The 18,042-nt window shown below is 56.7% G+C and overlaps 2 protein-coding genes across 3 annotated transcripts in view; one reads left to right on the top strand and one right to left on the bottom strand.

The window, feature by feature from the left end:
• Nucleotides 1-8,969, top strand: part of Stab1 (stabilin 1) — a 28,959-nt gene extending 19,990 nt beyond the window's left edge. Inside the window, exons 38-69 of one of the 2 annotated variants that reach the window (XM_050158095.1) lie at nt 281-476; nt 587-682; nt 765-810; nt 889-965; nt 1,077-1,202; nt 1,304-1,377; nt 1,484-1,558; nt 1,784-1,906; nt 2,190-2,237; nt 2,441-2,518; nt 2,623-2,769; nt 3,221-3,361; nt 3,451-3,510; nt 4,497-4,673; nt 4,744-4,830; nt 4,924-5,073; nt 5,177-5,233; nt 5,325-5,523; nt 5,886-6,035; nt 6,114-6,218; nt 6,384-6,491; nt 6,576-6,769; nt 6,867-7,011; nt 7,096-7,229; nt 7,316-7,481; nt 7,570-7,679; nt 7,771-7,890; nt 7,969-8,118; nt 8,193-8,300; nt 8,390-8,536; nt 8,616-8,732; nt 8,823-8,969. In XM_050158095.1, the coding sequence (XP_050014052.1) occupies nt 281-476; nt 587-682; nt 765-810; nt 889-965; nt 1,077-1,202; nt 1,304-1,377; nt 1,484-1,558; nt 1,784-1,906; nt 2,190-2,237; nt 2,441-2,518; nt 2,623-2,769; nt 3,221-3,361; nt 3,451-3,510; nt 4,497-4,673; nt 4,744-4,830; nt 4,924-5,073; nt 5,177-5,233; nt 5,325-5,523; nt 5,886-6,035; nt 6,114-6,218; nt 6,384-6,491; nt 6,576-6,769; nt 6,867-7,011; nt 7,096-7,229; nt 7,316-7,481; nt 7,570-7,679; nt 7,771-7,890; nt 7,969-8,118; nt 8,193-8,300; nt 8,390-8,536; nt 8,616-8,732; nt 8,823-8,879 (3,768 nt within the window). In that variant the 3' untranslated portion in view covers nt 8,880-8,969. Of the gene's footprint in view, nt 1-280; nt 477-586; nt 683-764; nt 811-888; nt 966-1,076; nt 1,203-1,303; nt 1,378-1,483; nt 1,559-1,783; nt 1,907-2,189; nt 2,238-2,440; nt 2,519-2,622; nt 2,770-3,220; nt 3,362-3,450; nt 3,511-4,496; nt 4,674-4,743; nt 4,831-4,923; nt 5,074-5,176; nt 5,234-5,324; nt 5,524-5,885; nt 6,219-6,383; nt 6,492-6,575; nt 6,770-6,866; nt 7,012-7,095; nt 7,230-7,315; nt 7,482-7,569; nt 7,680-7,770; nt 7,891-7,968; nt 8,119-8,192; nt 8,301-8,389; nt 8,537-8,615; nt 8,733-8,822 lie in introns of both variants that reach the window. The other variant, XM_050158093.1, reaches the window with a different exon arrangement.
• Nt5dc2 (5'-nucleotidase domain containing 2) lies at nt 8,908-17,033 on the bottom strand. Its single transcript, XM_050158159.1, has 14 exons — nt 16,748-17,033; nt 13,076-13,260; nt 12,894-12,968; nt 12,608-12,663; nt 12,412-12,505; nt 12,195-12,323; nt 12,045-12,105; nt 11,857-11,959; nt 11,651-11,752; nt 11,330-11,411; nt 9,710-9,796; nt 9,485-9,625; nt 9,338-9,402; nt 8,908-9,255 (listed from the first exon to the last, which is right to left on the bottom strand). The coding sequence occupies exons 1-14, from the start codon at nt 16,965-16,967 to the stop codon at nt 8,994-8,996; spliced, it is 1,662 nt and encodes a 553-aa protein (XP_050014116.1). The 5' UTR covers nt 16,968-17,033; the 3' UTR covers nt 8,908-8,993.
• Between the last annotated feature and the right edge of the window lie 1,009 nt (nt 17,034-18,042).

Here is an 18,042-nt window from a genome sequence, read left to right on the forward strand (position 1 = left end):
TGGCACCATCAGCCAGCGCAGTACTGAGGCTTTCTTGTTTCTTCTGTGCAGCCCATGGAGTTGTCACTCTCCCTTGTTTGAGTCTACCCCCACCAGGGGAGGGTTGTGGAAGGCAGCCCCCACATCCCCTGAGGGTTTTGGTCTGCCCTCCCTGGGTCTGTGCTTCCATTTTGCTCCGTTTGGTGACCCTGAGATGTAACCATCTCTTCCTGGCTAATGACATCCATCCCGGCCTACCCTGGGCCTCTCTCCTCCCCTTCCCATTCCCCTACCCCTACAGGTACCCGACTGCTGCCCAGGCTTCTTTGGCACACTGTGTGAACCATGCCCAGGGGGTGTAGGTGGAGTATGCTCAGGCCATGGGCAGTGCCAAGACAGGCTCCTGGGCAGCGGGGAATGCCGCTGTCAAGAGGGCTTCCACGGAACAGCCTGTGAGATGTGTGAGCTGGGCCGCTATGGACCCACCTGCTCCGGAGGTGAGGTCTGCAGAGAGTAGGGTGGGGGCCCTTGGGAAAGGGAGCAGACTGGGTACTACACCGTGTACCCAGAGCAAAGTAACTCCTGTCCTTCGTTGTCCCACTTCCAGTATGTGACTGTGACCATGGGCTGTGCCAGGAGGGGCTGCGAGGGAACGGAAGCTGTGTCTGTAATGTTGGTTGGCAGGGTCTCCGCTGTGATCAAAGTAGGTCCCAGGAGGTTAGGGTCAAGTGACAACAGGGGAACAATTCTGCTCCGAATGACCAGAACCTTCTGTCTACTCCTAGAAATCATCAACCCTCAGTGTCCCAAGAAGTGTGATCCCAATGCCAAGTGAGTGAGCCCAGCCTGTGGTGGGGTGACTGTGGGCAGGACAGGGCAGACAGGCTAAGTGGCTGCCATCCCTCCCAGCTGCATACAGGACGCCACTGGAATCCCCACCTGTATCTGTGCTGCAGGATACTCAGGCAACGGCAGTTATTGCTCAGGTTGGCCATCCGGATGCCCTGCGTCCCACTCTGGAATGCTTGGGGTGGCTGTCCCACAGTCTCTCTAACCTTTTCCTTATCTCCTGTCTGTCTCACAACCTCTGTCCCTAGAGGTGGACCCATGTGCTGCTGGCCATGGGGGCTGCTCGCCCTACGCCAACTGCACCAAGGTGGCTCCGGGGCAGCGGACGTGTACCTGCCAGGAGGGCTACACAGGCGACGGAGAGCTGTGCCAGGGTGAGGTGCCCCCAGATAGATGCATGTGAGGGCAGGCCATGCAGATGGGCGGGGGAGGGGGTCATCAGGGCTATTCCTCATCTCGGCCTTTCTTCCCCTAGAAATAAACAGCTGTCTCACCCGCCATGGGGGCTGCCACATTCACGCTGATTGCATCCCCACGGGCCCTCAGCAGGTCAGTTGACAGGCTTAACACTGGGGCCTCCGTTCAGACTACTAGGTCTGGGGTGGCCCTGCCGTTCGGGGCCCCTTGCAGCCACAATGATCAGGATTTGCGACAGGTCTCTTGCAGCTGCCGTGAGGGCTACAGTGGTGATGGCATCCAGACTTGCAAGCTTCTGGACCCCTGCTCCCAGGTTAGAACCTTATAACCTAGCGCATTTGTCGAGAGAAGGCACTGAGACCAGACACAGCTCTCCTCACCCCTAGGATGGCCCCAGGACCTCCCAACCCCTAGCTCTAGTCGGATTCAACAGCAGAAATAAAACTGTGAGGGGCAACCAGGGACTTTGAGGCATCCTTCCTAAGGCTGGTCTTTCAGAGGTGGCAGGACGCCACCACAGCCTTCCTCTTCTATCCAGAACAATGGCGGCTGCAGCCCTTATGCTGTGTGCAGAAGCACGGGGGATGGACAGAGGACGTGTACCTGCAACCCAAGTCATACCGTGGGAGATGGGATCACCTGCCATGGACGAGTTGGATTGGTAATGATGCCCAAGTCTGACCCAGGCTTGACTGTGGCTATGCCCGACACAAACCTGAACCCCAATCTAGGCTAAGATCCCAGATTCAATTCTGATCCTTGACTATGACCCCATGACCCTGAATCTGACCCCTAATTCTTCCTGGGCTAAACCTCATCTGCATCACATGCAAACAATCCTGGCCCCAGATCAGAACCCTCCCTGGCTTTCCTTTCCTCATCTCTGCCTTGGCCAGACCTTGGTGGGGAGCACCCAAAATCTGAACTGATCCTTGCTCCCCCAGGAGCTCCTACGGAACAAGCACGCTTCATTCTTCAGCCTCAACCTCATGGTGAGCAGCCAGCCCAGCCTTTGAGGCCTGCTGGGCAGATGCCAACCTGCTCTGGACCTCTATGTTCCCATCTGATTGGCTGGGGGTGGGGGGAGTTGGCTGGCATGGACTCTTCAGAATTTCAGTTTTTCCCAGATCATCAGACGTTCCAAGTTGGTCCCAGATTGTTCCCTTTCCACTCACGTTGTGTCCTGCCTCCCCAGGAATACAAGGAGCTCAAGGGTGATGGGCCTTTCACCATCTTTGTGCCCCATGCTGATTTAGTGAGCAACGTGTCCCAGGTATACAGCCCTGGGAGAAGCTGGGAGAGAGATGAGTGCTCTGGTCACAGCACGGGCAGAGGTGACAGTCATTGGCTCCCACTGTCTCCCTGACTCTGTGCTAGGACGAGCTGGCTAGGGTCCGCGCCCATCGCCGGCTGGTATTTCGCTACCACGTGGTTGGCTGCCGGCAGCTGGGGAGCCAAGACCTGCTGGACCAGGAATATGCCACGGCACTGTCTGGGCACACGCTGCGTTTCAGTGAGAAGGAGGTGAGCTCTCACATCATTGGTCCTACTGGCTATAGAGTCTTCCTGCAGGATTCAACCCCCAGCTCAGCCCCCTTCAAACTGTCCCTGTGCCCCTGCCTCCATTCCTTTACTACTCAGCCTGGATCCAAATGGGAGGGAGTGGAGGTCCGGCCCAGAGAATACCCACACCCAGGGCCCTCCCTGTCAGCACTGGCCTGGCCCAAGCCCGGATTCCCAAGTCAAGCTGATACCAGCATCATGCTCCCACGATACCAGGCCTAGTGTGGTTCCTTGTACAAGCTTCTCATAGTGATTCTGCCCTCGCCTGACTCATCTTCTACCTCAGTCCAAAGCCCAGCACTGTCTACCAAAAAAAACTCTCCCCACCTCAAGCCCTGCTCTGGCCTAGGCACACCCCTTAGCTTCAATTCCAACCTCAGCTTTGCCCCATGCAACCAAGGACCTCCCACAGGGCAGCATTTATCTCAATGACTTCGCTCGGGTGGTAAGCAGTGACTATGAGGCCATGAATGGCGTCCTGCACTTCATTGACCGTGTTCTGCTGCCACCGGATGTGCTGCACTGGGAGGCTGACACTGTCCCCGTCCCTCGGGTACGGCTGGGCAAGAGCCTGGGACTAGGTGGCAGGCTGGGATCCTCTCTTCCTGCCTGACCATGTGACCCACGCGTGCTCTTTCCCAGAGAAACATCACCGCCGCTACTGAAAGCTTTGGTTACAAGATCTTCAGCCGCCTAGTCACGGTACTGCTCTCATGAATGCGGGCCTGCCAGTGTGTGCGCATGCGTGTAGCAGTATGCATGCTTTCCTCTTTCTGGGAACGAATGTGCCTATGGGAATTTCCTTGTACCATGTAAGAGCCTCTCGGTGTGGATACACGTGAGGAAGTGTGCAGCCAAGGTGTGTGGAGACTTTTCCCTGCAAGTGTGCCCATAAACAGTAGCTCCCCTACCTACAATTTCAATTCATAGTCAACAATGTTGGCAAGATGGCTCAGTGGGTGACAGTACTTGCTACCACACCTGACAACACTGGGACCCACGCAGCAGGAGAAGAGTGACTCCTGCAGGGTCTCCATGGGTGCAGCTGCAAGCATGCTCCCTCGTCCATGTCACACATACACACACACACACACACACACACACCAAAACAAAAACCAACCAGGTTAAGTATAATAAAAATATTAAATTGAAAAGCCCTAGAAATATCTCACGTTTTAAATAACTTTTATTATGGTGTATTGTTTCAATTTTATCGTTCCTCTCTCTCCTCTCAAGACAGGGTTTCTCTGTGTAGTCCTGGCTGTTCTAGACCAGGCTGGCCTTGAACGCAGAGATCCGCCTGCCTCTGCCTTCTGAGTGCTGAGATTAAAGGCGTGCGCCACCACCTCCTGGCTAGTTTTCATCCCTTATTGTAACTAGTTTATAAATAACCCTTTATCACAGGTAGAAGAAAGCAGTATATATATATATATATACATATATATATATATATATATATATATATATATATATATAGTTCATAAATACATGGTTCATATGTATGGGTCACTGTAATTTAAGGCATCTGCTGGGGCCTTGGGACCAATTCCCTGCAGATGAGGGGATGATCGTCCACCCAGGACTGCAGAAAAGCGTGGCTAGTTATCTGGGCCGGGTTTCTCTGCATCTTCTGGCTTCTGGGGTCCAGCCTCATCTCTAACTGTCACACCTTTGCTCCGCCCCCACAGGTGGCTGGTCTTCTGCCCGTGCTTCAGGATGCAACTCATCGTCCCTTCACTATGCTGTGGCCCACAGATTCCGCCCTGCAAGCCCTGCCTCCTGACCGGCAGAACTGGCTCTACCATGAGGACCACCGTGACAAACTGGCAGCCATTCTTCGGGGTCACGTGATCCGCAACATTGAGGTGGGCACAGACCCGTCTTTGGTCCCTACTGCCTGCATGCCCAACTCCAATCATGTCTTCATTTTTTTAGGCCTTGGCATCTGACCTACCCAACCTGGGCCAACTCCGAACCATGTATGGAAACACTATCTCTTTCTCCTGCAGTCGTGCTCGGCCTGTGAGTCTGGGGAGAGAGCTTGGTTAAGGACAACAACAGGGGCAGGGCAGTGAGGGGCTGCAGTGCCCATGTTCCCTACATCTTCCCCTTTAGGGTGAGCTCCTGGTAGGTGAAGACAACACCCGCATTGTGCAAAGACACTTGCTCTTTGAAGGGGGCGTGGCTTATGGCATTGATCAGCTGCTGGAGCCACCCGGCCTTGGTGCCCGCTGTGATCGTTTTGAGACCCAGACACTTCAAATGGTGAGGAAGGCCACGGGCCACAGGTGCATGGCAGGGGCCCAGCCTACCTGTCCTGTCCTGTGCACCCACCTGACCCTGCAGTGTTGACCTCCATCCCCTCCAGAAGACTTGCAGTGTCTGTGGGCTGGAGCCACCCTGTCCTCGGGGCTCACAGGAGCAGGTAAGGGCCTAGAGGCTGAGAGGAGGGTTGAGGGGAGGGGCCGAGCACCATCAAGCTCAGGCTGGCTGTGGCCTGACTCCTTTTGACCCAGGGCAGCCCCAAGTCCTGCTGGCGTGATTACTCCAAGTTCTGGGCAACCCCACTACACTCCCTGACAATGCGTGGTGGAGCCTGGATACAGCCTAGTTTTTGGAACCACCATCGACTGGGTAGGGGCTGCCACCGAAACTGTGTCACAGTCATCTGGAAGCCCAGCTGCTGCCCTGGTCACTATGGCATTGACTGCCAAGGTAAGCATTCTGAGAGCAGCGGACAAGCTGACCAGCTCCTCTAGCCTCCAAGATGGCCAGAATCAAAGCTCTGGCTATTGCCCTTTAAGAAAGGATTTTGGGGTGCTCTAGGGTAGGGGAATGCTTCAAATGCATGAGGGTAGGTGTACAGAAGATTCATAATCTGGCACGGAGTTCTGAAGGCTCTGGGCATTCTCTGGGGTCTGATGGGGGTCTCAGGGCTGTGAGGACACAGGTGAACTGACACTTCTTGAAGAGCCTTGGCTGGCACTCAGTAGGGGAACAGACGGCAGATCCCAGGATGCAGGTATGTGGGTGTTCTCATGGGAGCCTCTGGTCCCTTCCCCTACGCTATTCCCTAGCTTGCCCTGGTGGCCCCAAAAGCCCCTGCAGTGATCACGGTGTGTGTCTGGATGGCATGAGCGGAAGTGGGCAGTGTAAATGCCACTCGGGTTTTGCTGGGACAGCCTGTGAATTATGTGCCCCAGGTACCTTTGGACCCCAATGCCAAGGTATGTCATCTCTGTCTTGTCCCATTCGATCTCGCCCCACTTCCTTTGCCCTGTGTGTCAACTTGTCCTTCTCCCCAGTTTGCCACTGCAGCCCACATGGACGTTGTGATGAAGGCCTTGGGGGCTCTGGCTCCTGCTTCTGTGATGAAGGCTGGACTGGGCCACACTGTGAAGTGCAGCTGGGTGAGTAGCCCTTGAACCTGGGCTGCTGTGCATTTGTGCACACACTGGCCGCACACCCCTCCCCCTAACTGCACACTCAGGTGGAGGCTCCTATGGTGGGTGGGAGGGGCAGCGGCTAGGAGGGGAGCTACTGACGTGATCTTATGGGATGGGTCCTGGGGACAGAGTTGCAGCCCGTATGTACCCCACCCTGTGCAACCCAGGCCGTGTGCCGTGTGGGCAACAGCTGTGAGTGCAGCCTGGGCTATGAAGGGGACGGCCGTGTGTGCACAGGTAAGCAGGAGGCTGTGAGTTGCTGGTAAGAAGTCCTGGACCCACCCTAGGTATGCGGCTCAACCACTCCTTCCTTGCCCCCAGTGGCAGATCTGTGCCGGAAGGGGCATGGCGGCTGCAGTGAGCATGCCAACTGCAGCCAGGTGGGGACAATGGTCACTTGCACCTGTCTGCCTGACTATGAGGGCGATGGCTGGAGTTGCCGAGCTCGCAATCCCTGCCTGGACGGCCACCGTGGAGGCTGCAGCGAGCATGCTGACTGCCTCAACACTGGTCCGGTAAGCAGGTCCCGGGGAGCGGAGTAGTCTGGGTGTAGAGGCCTCACAGCCCACTCCTCCAGTCTCTGTGAGCATCCACTGCTCTCTCTGCCCACAGAACACACGGCGCTGTGAATGCCATGTAGGCTATGTGGGTGACGGACTGCAGTGTCTGGCGGAGCTTAAGCCACCTGTGGACCGATGCATGAGCAAATCAGCTCCCTGCCACAGAGACGCTCTGTGCACTGACCTGCATTTCCAGGGTATGCTTCCTTACCCACCTCCAACCCACTGTAGTATCCCCGGTTACTGTCCTGTCAATCATACACCCTCCCTTCTTCCTGCAGAAAAACGGGCTGGTGTCTTCCATATCCAGGCCCCCAGTGGCACTTATGGCTTGACCTTCTCAGAGGCCAGGGAAGCCTGTGAGGACCAGGGAGCAGCCCTTGCTTCGCTCCCCCAGCTCTCTGCTGCCCAGCAGGTGCACAGGGCTCAAGGGTAGGAGCTAAGCCTATGGAAGCCCATTGAGTTGGGCTCTGGTCTCAGCATCTCCTCTTGCCCCTACAGCTGGGTTTTCATGTCTGCTTCATGGGCTGGTTGGCCAATGGCTCTGCTGCCCACCCTGTCGTCTTCCCAGCGGCAGACTGTGGTGATAATCGTGTAGGTGTAATCAGCCTCGGGGTCCGCAAGAACCTTTCGGAGCGCTGGGATGCCTACTGCTACCGTGTGCAAGGTACGTCCAGTCTACCCACCTCTGCCTACCCCAACCCCTGATTTCCCCAATACTCCTCTCTAAGCTGACATGCCTTCCCTCCCTGCAGATGTGGCTTGCCAATGTCGGGCCGGTTTTGTGGGTGACGGGATCAGCACATGCAACGGAAAGCTGCTCGAAGTCCTGGCTACCACCGCCAACTTCTCTACCTTCTATGGGGTGTGCAGAGGTCTAGCCTCAGAAGTGGGAATGTAGGCAGTTGGGATCCCCAAGGAGAAAGCTTGTCCACACCCCATCTTCCCCACCCTAGATGTTGCTGGACTATGCCAATGCCACCGAGCGAGGTCTGGATTTTCTGGACTTCTTGGATGATGAGAGCTCCTTCAAGACACTCTTTGTTCCTGTCAACGAAGGCTTTGTGGACAATATGGTAACAGCAGGGGCTTGGGTACAGCTTGCGCTCTCTGGTGGGCCTAACCCAACAGACCTTGCTCTGTTCTGTTCATAGACGCTGAGTGGCTCGGACCTAGAACTCCACGCTTCCAATGCCACCTTTCTGAGTGCTAATGCCAGTCAGGGGACATGGCTTCCTGCCCACTCAGGACTTAGCCTCTTCGTAAGAGATGAAGGCCCTGACAACAGTTCTAGGGTCCCTCTGGTGAGTCTGGCCTTACCAGTACCCTCCTGGCTCAACCTTGCTTACCTGGGGGCCTGACTACAGTTTCTCCACAGACCCCGGGAACAGTTGTGGTCAGCCACATCCTCGTGTGGGATATCTTGGCTTTCAATGGTATCATTCACGCTCTGGCCAGCCCCCTGCTCACGCCGCCACCACAGTCTGTGAGTGGGCAGAAGTGGGAGACAGAGCCTCAAGGGGGAGGGGCCATCTCTGGCCTGGTCCTTCACACTCACCCCCTTTTTGCTTACAGAGGCCGGTGCTGGGACACAAGCCTCAACCTGTGGCACTAAGCATGGGGATCGTGGTAGCTTCTGGAACACTGCTGGGGCTGGTAGCTGGAGCCCTCTACCTGCGCGCCCGAGGCAAGCCCACAGGCTTTGGCTTCTCTGCCTTCCAGGTAAAGAGGGGTTGGGGGTATGGGGACAGGGTCCTTCTGTCATGTGTGGGGGCCTTACCAGTCACAGCCCCTCTTCTAGGCAGAAGATAATGCCGATGATGACTTCTCCCCGTGGCAAGAAGGGAGCAGCCCAACCCTGGTTTCTGTCCCCAACCCTGTCTTTGGCAGCAATGATGCCTTTTGTGAGCCCTTTGATGTGAGTGTGGGGTGGGAAGTGTGGCTGGAGGGGGGTGGGGACAGGCCCTGGGCTTAGCCTTACTTGGCTGCACCCCACCTCCCTCTGCAGGATTCGCTCCTGGAGGAGGACTTCCCTGATACCCAGAGGATCCTCAAGGTCAAATGACGGTCTGGAATGGAAGCAGAGGCACATGGAAGGACAGAGAGAGCACTTTTATTGCTTGTCAGGATGGCTGGGGCTAAAAGAACGGATGGTCTGTCTAGGACAATAAAAGTGCCCTCAGCGGATGTGGGCCATGTCGCCAAGAAAAGGTGTCTTCATGCATCCAGTGCAGAGCTGGTCCATCCAGAGGGGCGCCTCGTGCTGCAGGGGTGTTCGACGTGGGTAAAATGTGAAGTCCACACGGTAGTTGAGCAGACAGCTCAGAGAGGCCATGTAGAGGTCAGAGAAGCGCACGAGGCGCCTGGAGAAGTAGGTGGGGTTGTGGAAGGTGCGGAAGATGCTCCCAAACTGTGCGTTGAATAGGGCCTTGGTGATGCATCTGGGGAGAGAAACAGGGCGCACATCAATGCGCGGAGAAAAAGCTGGGGCAGGGTCCCTGTCGTGGCCCCGGGCCTGCTCACCTCAGCTCTTGCCGCTCCTTCATCCAAGTAGCCAGCACCTGTCGCGACTCTGCATCCTGATAGGTCTGGGGTAACACAATGGGTAAACACGATTTAGGAGGTGCAGCCCCAACTCCAATTTACCCTAAGCCCTCCCGTTGTTCCTACCTGCATGCGTTCCAGCAGCCCGGTGAGCGCCTGCTGCCAGGTCAGCGAGTGCATGTACTGTTCCGTGTTGATGATGCGGATCTCGCGCTCCAGCTCAGGGATGATGGCTCCCGTGCGCCAGCCATGCCGCAGCATGAGATCCTAGTGGAAGGGATGGGAGGCAGACCTTAGCACCAGCTGGCAGGGCTCCCTCCTTCCCCTGGGAAAAAGCTCCCCACCCCTCACCGCCAGGTCACTGTAGAGGTGGTCACCGAAGTAGAGCACACGTGGCCCTCGCCATTCTGTCAGTCGAAGAAAGTCAAACAGGTTTCCCTGGGGAGTGGAGGACACTGCTGAGCCAACTGTGCTCCCTTGACTGTGGGAGCCTGCCTGGCTTTGTCACCAGTCTTCCCGGCTCTCCCGAGGCAGCCAAAGCCAGCCGGATGCTGGGCTGCCCTTTCCCGTGGCCTCCCTGCTCCATGGCCCTTACTACTTCTCCCTTCCAAGAGAAAAGGGGGGCAGGGCTGCTTGCAGCAGAACATCTCTTGTAGGGGTGGATTGGCCCTCACTCAAGGGCCTTTTCCAATGACCTTTCACCCACCCAGATAAGGGCGTTAATCCCTGTTTGTGAGAAACCACAAGGCCCTAGAGCAAAGAGCCCTGAAATTCTTGTGAACCTCCTCAGTCTCCACCCACAGAGCCCTGTGGACCACCTACAGAGCGCACTGGAAAGCTATGTGCTTTTCTGCTCCAAGGCCAGGGAAAGATGACACCACCAAGGGACAACCATGACTGAGGACGCTTCGGGGGGTAGGGGTTGGGGTGGAGTGGCCAGAGTTGGGAAGTACAGGGGTGCCCAGAGGTGAGCACACAGCACAGCACAGTTCATAGAGCAACTCGCAACAGTGAGCCTCAGAGAGATGGGAGCTAGGGGTGGCATCCAAAGGGCAGTGGAGGACATGGCCCCTAGATCAAGAATCTCAAGGGGAAGCTGGGTAGTGGTGGCGCATGGCTTTAATTCCAGCACTCGGGAGGCAGAGGCAGGCGGATCTCTGAGTTGGAGGCCAGCCTGGTCTACAGAGTGAGTTCCAGGACAGGCTCCAAAGCTACAGAGAGAAGCCCTGTCTCGAAAAACAAAACAAAACAAATAAAAATAATCTCAAGGGGCAGATGAAGGAGAGACGCAGGGAAGGGCTCCTGAGAACTACACAGGGTTCTAATACAATGTTAGGCCTGAGAGCTGCCAAGAAAGCAAGTCATCTTCCCGCAAAGAGGGCCACCGCAGTCTTGATGGTAAGACAAGAGTTGAGGACTGGAGATCCGTGTGCAGCAGGCAGGATGCTGAGCAGGGACCTGCCAGCTGAGTTGAGGCATCTACATGCTGCTCTCCTGGCCAAGTGTGGGCTCCCCAGCCCCAGGACCATCTCAGCTAAGATGTCAGCTCAAATCTGGCCTTTCCTCCGAGTCACCACACAGGAAACCAGGATGTGTTTCTGTGTGTGCGCACGCGCGCATGTGTGGTAGTAGTGGGTGCTTAATCCATAAGCTGACTCCCCAGTCTCACCTCAGGACTTCAACCAGGCTGGCTTTGCCTGTCGAGTGTGCATTCTAAGGCTTTTGTACCATGACTCAAGCGGGATAGAGGTGATGACCAGGGTCCCTAGGCTACTGAGTAGATACAGAATCCAAAGCAAGCAGTGTGACCAAAGGCCAAGCTCTCCTCTGTTGTCACCCAGGCTTGTTTCCTAGTAGCCCTGTCCTGGTGCCATTTACTCTAGTCCATAGTGCAAGCTGATCAAGGCCAGGAGGCTCCCCTGCATAGCCCAAGGCCACCTATTAAGCACTGCTTCCCCAAAGAGTCCTTACCTGCCGGTAGATCTTGCCCTTTTCTAGACGCGTGATGCGGTCCCAGTGCAGGGAGCCTTTCTCATCAAGCTTCCGGAAAGGTCTGGGTGAGGAGTAAAGAGCCTGGCTTGCGGTCTGTGACAGAGCTACAGCTTGGGCGCCTTCCTTCCTGGACCTATAAAGCTCCCCACTCAAGCGGCACACTATCAAGCAAGGGGGCATCTCCGTCTAAGCACAGAGAATGCTGAGTCTGGGCCAGTTGGGTTTTGTGCCCAAGTCTTCTCATTGGAGTGGGGCCTGTAACCTCCTCCCATAACCCCAAAGTCCCTGCTAAGCTCATACTTGCGCCGGTCGGTGAAAAAGTTGGGCTTGTCTGCCTGGACGATGACTACATCGAAGAGCTGTCGCCAGTCAGGACCTACCATGTGCCGCATGCCTTTGTCCCTGTGTAGAGATGGCACTGGCTATAGTCCGGGAGCAGAACGGTGTCACCCCCCCCCACCCCCGTTCCAACGCACACACACCCTTCACAGCGGGCCTGGACTCACACAAAGCTGAAGGGACTGTTGGTGATGAGGAACAGCTGCTTCCCGTGGGCCACCAGGCGGCTCAGGACTGCAAACGTCTCATCTCCTCTCAGGATGTACTTCTCTGAAATGGAAGGTGGGCCTGTGAGGGCCAGGCCTGTGACCCTCTGCTCAGGCAGGCCACGGTAAGGGCGACTCTCCACCCTTACCCATGTCTTGCTCAATCCACTGGTACATGAGGCCCTTCACGTGCACATCCCGGATGGCATCCTAAGGGGAACAAGGGGACAGTGAGGACATGCCAGGGAGGAAGGCGAACAGACTCGGGCTCACCTAAGGGACAAGGCCCGCCTCCTCACCGTCACATCCTTGTAGAGGTGTACTTGGTCAAACTCCAGGCCATGGCCCAGAAAGTAGTCCACCACACAGGACAGTAGTGCCATCTCTGGTAGGGAGAAGATGTCCATGAACTGTTTGATGGAAGGGCCCTGGGGACGGAGGTCAACTCTTAGCCGCTGTTCCAAGTACTAGAGACGGAGGGATCTGCCTTGGGGCACCGGCAGGCTGTGTGGGTACCTTGCCGTAGAAGCCGCTCATCTGGTATAGCGGGATGTGCTGGGTGCCACCGTATAGGTCAATTACTTCATCATCTGGCACGGGCTGGAGACCCCTGAGTTGGGGGTAAGTGGGGGGGACAGATACCCTCAGCCGGAGCCCAGGAAGCAGTACAGGATAGGAACAAGGGTAGATTGAGGGTAGACCTGACACTTACCTGTAGGCTGTTCCCAGCTGCACATAATGAAAAGCATCAATCTTCATCAGAAGGCTCTGGAAGCGTGCACGGGGCAGGGCCAGTGGTGAGGACGCAGGTTTTTTTGTCCTTGGACCTGAGCCAGCTTCTTCCCCCAGTACCTCCCAACCCTCCGCAACAAAACCTCTACAGACGCTACTAAGGGGGAAGCGACAGCCGAGGTAAGGGTGGCCCGATAAGGAGAGGAGGCTGAAGAAGCCGGCCCTGTGCACATCTAGTCAGGAAGGGTCAGTGTCTAGCCACCCACCTTCTGAATGTCATAGTGGAGACCGCGGATGGCAAAGCTGGGATCATAGTCATACTTCCGAATTCCCTCAGGGTACTGTTGGACAAAAAGCCAGGAGCAGGGCCAGCCCTCAGCTCAGGATACCAGGGGAACCCCAAGACTCAGCCTGGGTCCCACCGGCTTCTAGGGGTTGGCCGCCTCACCTTGTAGTGCTCTATCAGGATGTCCCGGGCAGCATTGAAAATCTCGGGGTGCAGCGCATCCGCATACTGGGCCAGCGTGTAGTCGTAGTCAAAGCCGTAGACTTCAACGTCACTCAGGCTGATCTCATTGTTAGCATAGATGGCTGCTGGGTTTAGGAGGCTACAGACCTCAGGGGGCAGAAGGTCTAGAGGGAAGGAGATCCAAGAGGACGGTGCCATTATGATGGTCATAGCTAAGGCAAATGGCCCAAGTACTTTGTGGGTACCCAGCCCCATGGGCCCCACAAGATACTGAATTATTATATCTTGGCCCAGTGAAGTAGAGGCTGACAATGGGCCAGTGTGCTCTCTTCCGGGGGTCTGGTCATAGCTACAAACCCCCCCTTTCTATGTTAATCTGTCATCTTTGGTGCCCCACAGACACCGAATTTTACCAGACACGGGTGTGTGGGAACCCTGGCAGCACTACTCAAAACCTGTCCAGGAGCCCCACTGTCCACTGGCCTGTCTTCCACTTTCTTGGGGTTACCTGTCAAGGGCAAGGTGCAGGGACTGTGGACTCCTCACACAAGATGCTGGCTGGCTCCATTTCGACCTAACTGGAGGCCAAGGCCATGAATGCTGCTTTTCCACTTTGCCCAGAGATGTGGTTGGGGCCCACGAACATTAGAGGGGTGGAGAACCCCCCCCAAGGCTGCCAACTTGGAACACCTGCCCTAGCCCCGGGGAGCAAGGTCCCTCTAATCGGATTTCAGCTGCCTGCCAGACCACATAATGACATTCCCGGGCTGGAGCCAGAGAACATTCTAATCACGACAGGCGGGATGTAAGATGTCGGGGTTTGGGACACTACCCAGCTTGCTCTCTTCTGGTGACAGTCACAAGCCTCTGAAAAGAGTCACAGAAGAAGGCTAAGCCTGGAACTATGTCAGGAAGGTTCTGGGGTCCTAGGCTCACCCGCTTTGTCTTCCCCATCTGGAAAGTGGGCATGGTATACAGAGAAAAAGGACATGATAGGACATTGGATGTGAGCCAGGCAGATCGGGCCCTCCCTCCCTCTCATGCCTGTGAATTTGAGAATGTTATCTTAGCCCCTGGGCTTGCTTCTCTTAAAAGGGGAATAAAACCAGAACCAGTCTACTTCATGCAGCGTTCCTGCCTGTACCCACACAACACGCAGGATCAAATGTAGGATGTGTGCAAGCTGGGTCTCGCTTGGTCAGTCCCGGAGTTGGAGGGGAAGGGGAAGAGAGGCAGGACTGGGGTAAAGTCCAAACCTCCAGGGAGTCTGTCATCAGCCACACTGATTCCGATCATTAGCCGAAAATCTCTGGCTCCACAGCACGTCTAGCGGCTCCTGTGAGGGGCAGACACCTCGTCTACGTGCCGAGCTGTTGCCTCAGAGGCCCCTTTGGAACACAGGGCTCCACCCCCATTTCCTTTAGTGTCAAATGTAGGGAGTTAGGTGTGGGAACAGGTGTGGCTAGTTCCTCTGGTGGCCTACAGCCAGCAGCAAGCAGCTGTTCTGAAGATCCCCAAGTGCGGACAGAGCTCTTCACTGGGGCATGCTTAAGACACAGCGGATGGCCTCCCCCTAAAGAACAGTTTCTGAGAAACCCATCACCTGGTGTCACCAGGACCGCAGGTCTCTGCTGCCCACATAACTAGTAATTTCCACAACCCTACACTCCTGGATGTCAACTTTGCTTATGGCTTGCCTTAGTGCCCAGAAAACCACTGGGGTGGGAAGCAGAGGCATGGTATCTGTGGGCCCAAGTTTGCAGAGTTCTGACTAGGTCCATGCCTTGCCTCTACTTTCCAGGGTCTTCTGGGGGATTAAACCTGCCTGGGAACAGTAGGATGGGGAAACATACGGGGCCTAAGGTTACTTATCTCATTTCTGGACCCAGGGAATCCTAGCTCTGGGTGGTTAAACAGGCCCACTTCCTTCCATAGGTTATCAGTCGTGCTGAGTAGGCCAGGAGAGGGTATGCCGTGACTCAGCGGTCGACTGGTGTGCTTATGGTATCGCTGGCTAGCCCCAACCTCCTCTCGTCAGGTTTTAGGGCTCTAGCAGTTTAAGACCACGTGCGAGTTTTACGGATCATCTCATCCCCTGCTCCAGTCTTGTGAGGTAACCACACATCTATCTCCACCGTCCAGAGACCCAAACTTGGGGAGGCAAAGGTCCCCAGTCAATCGATCCAGCACCAGACAACTAAGTTGAGAGGCAGGTTCAGACCACCCCACCTGCCTCGGCCTCCTTTTCCTTCTATCATATGAGGCCAAGTGTAGGCTAATGGTCCTCCACTGCTCCCTGAAGGGCTACTAGCCCTTGCCTTGATTGTTCTGTCCAGACTCCGTCAGAAAACCTAGCCTGGTGAGGTCTGGGTTCAGAAGCAAGAAGTTAGTTCACCCTGGCACGTTAGTGGAGGTGACCCTGCACACAAGAACTCAGGGTGGGGGGGCGGTCCATAAGGATCTGAAGACACAGGAGGACCCTGAAGGTTATGAAAGTAGACCCTCCTCGCCAACACTGCCAAGACACGCAGGCTTCTCAGCCACCCAGGGATTTTTCTAGGTGCAGAACAAAGACTTCTGTAAAGCTGCTTACCCTGCGATATTCCCAGTCCTTAAGAGCAACCATTCTTCAGAGGTCTCAACTATTCTGATTGTGGCTTGTCAAGAGATGAACTCTGGCCAACCTGCAGGTCTCCACACAGCTGGAGTGGAAACCCCTGCCCAGTCACAGCTGTAATCTCCCGACAGAGCCACTCTGTTTTACCAGACAATGCAAGCCACAGCACCTCTGGGGCTTCCTCTAGAAGCGCCCCCCCCCCCCGCCCCCAGCTTGTCCTTGTTCTTTCTGAGTCATCACCACAATCCTGGGACAGGAGCCTGAGGGTCTTGGGAGGGTGTGAGGAGGCCCGGGGGCCACCCTGGTGGGCAGCGACAGGGGCCACAGCCCAGACCACATCTATCTGCGGCAGAGACAGGGCCCCACTAGACCCCACCCAGACAAATGGACAGATGTTCCACACTCAGATCTCCTGCCTCATCAGCCCATTCCAGAGAGAGAAAAGGCTAGGGGAGGGGAAGTGCCCTGTACAGCTCTGGCTGGGACTACAGCAACATCCCGGGATTGCAGGGGGCTACAGCAACTTTTCGGATCCTCCAACGCCTTTACTCTAAACAAGCTGTTTAGAGTGCTGTAGACCGCCAGAGGCAAGCTAAGAGGTGCCTACAATGTCCGGCCGGTGTCGCCTTACGTCGGGCCGTCGGTGAGCACCACTCGCTCAGTCTTTGTCCACACACTGGTAACTAAAAGCCAGCGGAGAACAAGGGTCTGAGGTTTCCACCGCCGCTGCCCAAAGACGACCCAGGAGCAAGACCCAGGGACGCGTGCGCAGCGGCTGCTCCAGGCATTTCAAGCTCCTGCACCCAGAAAACAAAACCTCCGCGCGCCCCGGGAGTCGCGGTGCTGTGCAGAGGCACCGCGTACCAACCCGATTGAGCCTTCCCAAAACGCCATCATGTTTTGGGACCCTGGCAAGCCCCACCGGGCACTTCCAGTAAGCTGCTCCCGGGAAGGTTGGGGACGGTGCCCCGGCCGTCTGTTGGGCGCCACTCGGCTGACGCCCTCCTGCGCACTGCCCACCCGGAGTTACCCACCGTGCACCAGCCTCCGCATGTCCTGGTAACGAGCCCACAAGTGCGCGCTGAGGTCCGCGCTGTCTGCGGACGCCGAGCGCGGGGTGCTGGGGCAGTGGGCTCCGGGACCCGGCGGGCCGCAGCCAGGGCAGGAGGGTGAGGACGAGGCGGCCCGCGGTCCGCCGTGGCCTCCGCACAGCAGCCAGCGCCGAGCTGCCGCCCGCAGTCCCGCACCCGCCATGCCCCCTGAGCGCTGCCCCCGCCGGTCCGCCGCCCTCCGACTGCCCGCCCGCCACCGTGGCCGCGTGCTTCTCAAGGCGGCCGACCAATGGGCGAGGCGCTGGAGTCCATTCGGCCAATGGGCGCACCACTCGGCCTGGGGGGCGGGAGGTCCCGGTCGGGGCGGGGCGGGTTCCCGACCCCCTTCTCCTTGTCCCCAGCTCGGCCCAGGGGCTCTGCGCCCCCCTTTGATCATCTCGGTGACGGCCGCACCTTCTTCCCTTGCGCGGGAAGTCGCTGGGCTTAAGAGCCAGAGTCTCCGAGAGGCCCTGGACGGTCCGAGGAGCAGGAGCGGCCGGAGTGCACGAGAGCATAGCTCCTCCTTCATCCCACTGTCTTTCTGTCCCTCTTCTCAGCCTCGAGTTCCCCCTGACCCTGGCGCTTCCGTCCCCTCTCCATAGCTCCTGCTCCGTGGCCCTGTGCCCCTGCCCAGTTTCTAACCGACTGCACGTCGGCGTGCACGCCCGACTGGAGCTAGGGCGGCTTTATTCGCCTAACGCACCGAGAGCCCTTTCTGCCTGCAGTGATCATCCCGAACTGGGTGAAATCACTTAGCCTTCAGGGCAGCTGACATCTGCTAAGGTAGCTTTTTCTTTGTATCGCCTGGTACCCAGCACGGTGACGGATTCAGCTAGGAGCCTATCTCCTAGGCGTACCCTGAGAGGCTGTGGGCCAGGATCATTGCAGCCACCTGGTTCTGGCGGCTGCCAATGGATGTGCCGGACAGTGCAGGCCCACCATTGAAATACCGTTAGACTGTTCAATCGCTGTCTCAGTGAAATTCTTTCCCCCTTGAAAGCGCTCCATCTGTTTTCTTAGGCTGCAGGTGTACCCCAGGAGAGGCTGGTCCAGTATCCACCTGAGCACACGGAGACTGCTGGTTTAAGGAGGCGAGGTGTGTAACGTGTGTGTTTGTAATTCCGCTCTATCTAGGCTGAGGATCTGGTGTGGCAATCCTGGGCTGGGTACTGGTAGTTACGGATGTCAAAAGGAGGGCTCGTGGGGGACCGAGCCCTTGCAGGCCCCAGTGACCAAGG

Source organism: Alexandromys fortis, unplaced genomic scaffold (assembly GCF_014885135.2).
Source record: "Alexandromys fortis isolate MF-2015 unplaced genomic scaffold, M_Fortis_MF-2015_v1.1 scaffold_106, whole genome shotgun sequence".
Classification (NCBI taxonomy): Eukaryota; Metazoa; Chordata; class Mammalia; order Rodentia; family Cricetidae; genus Alexandromys; species Alexandromys fortis.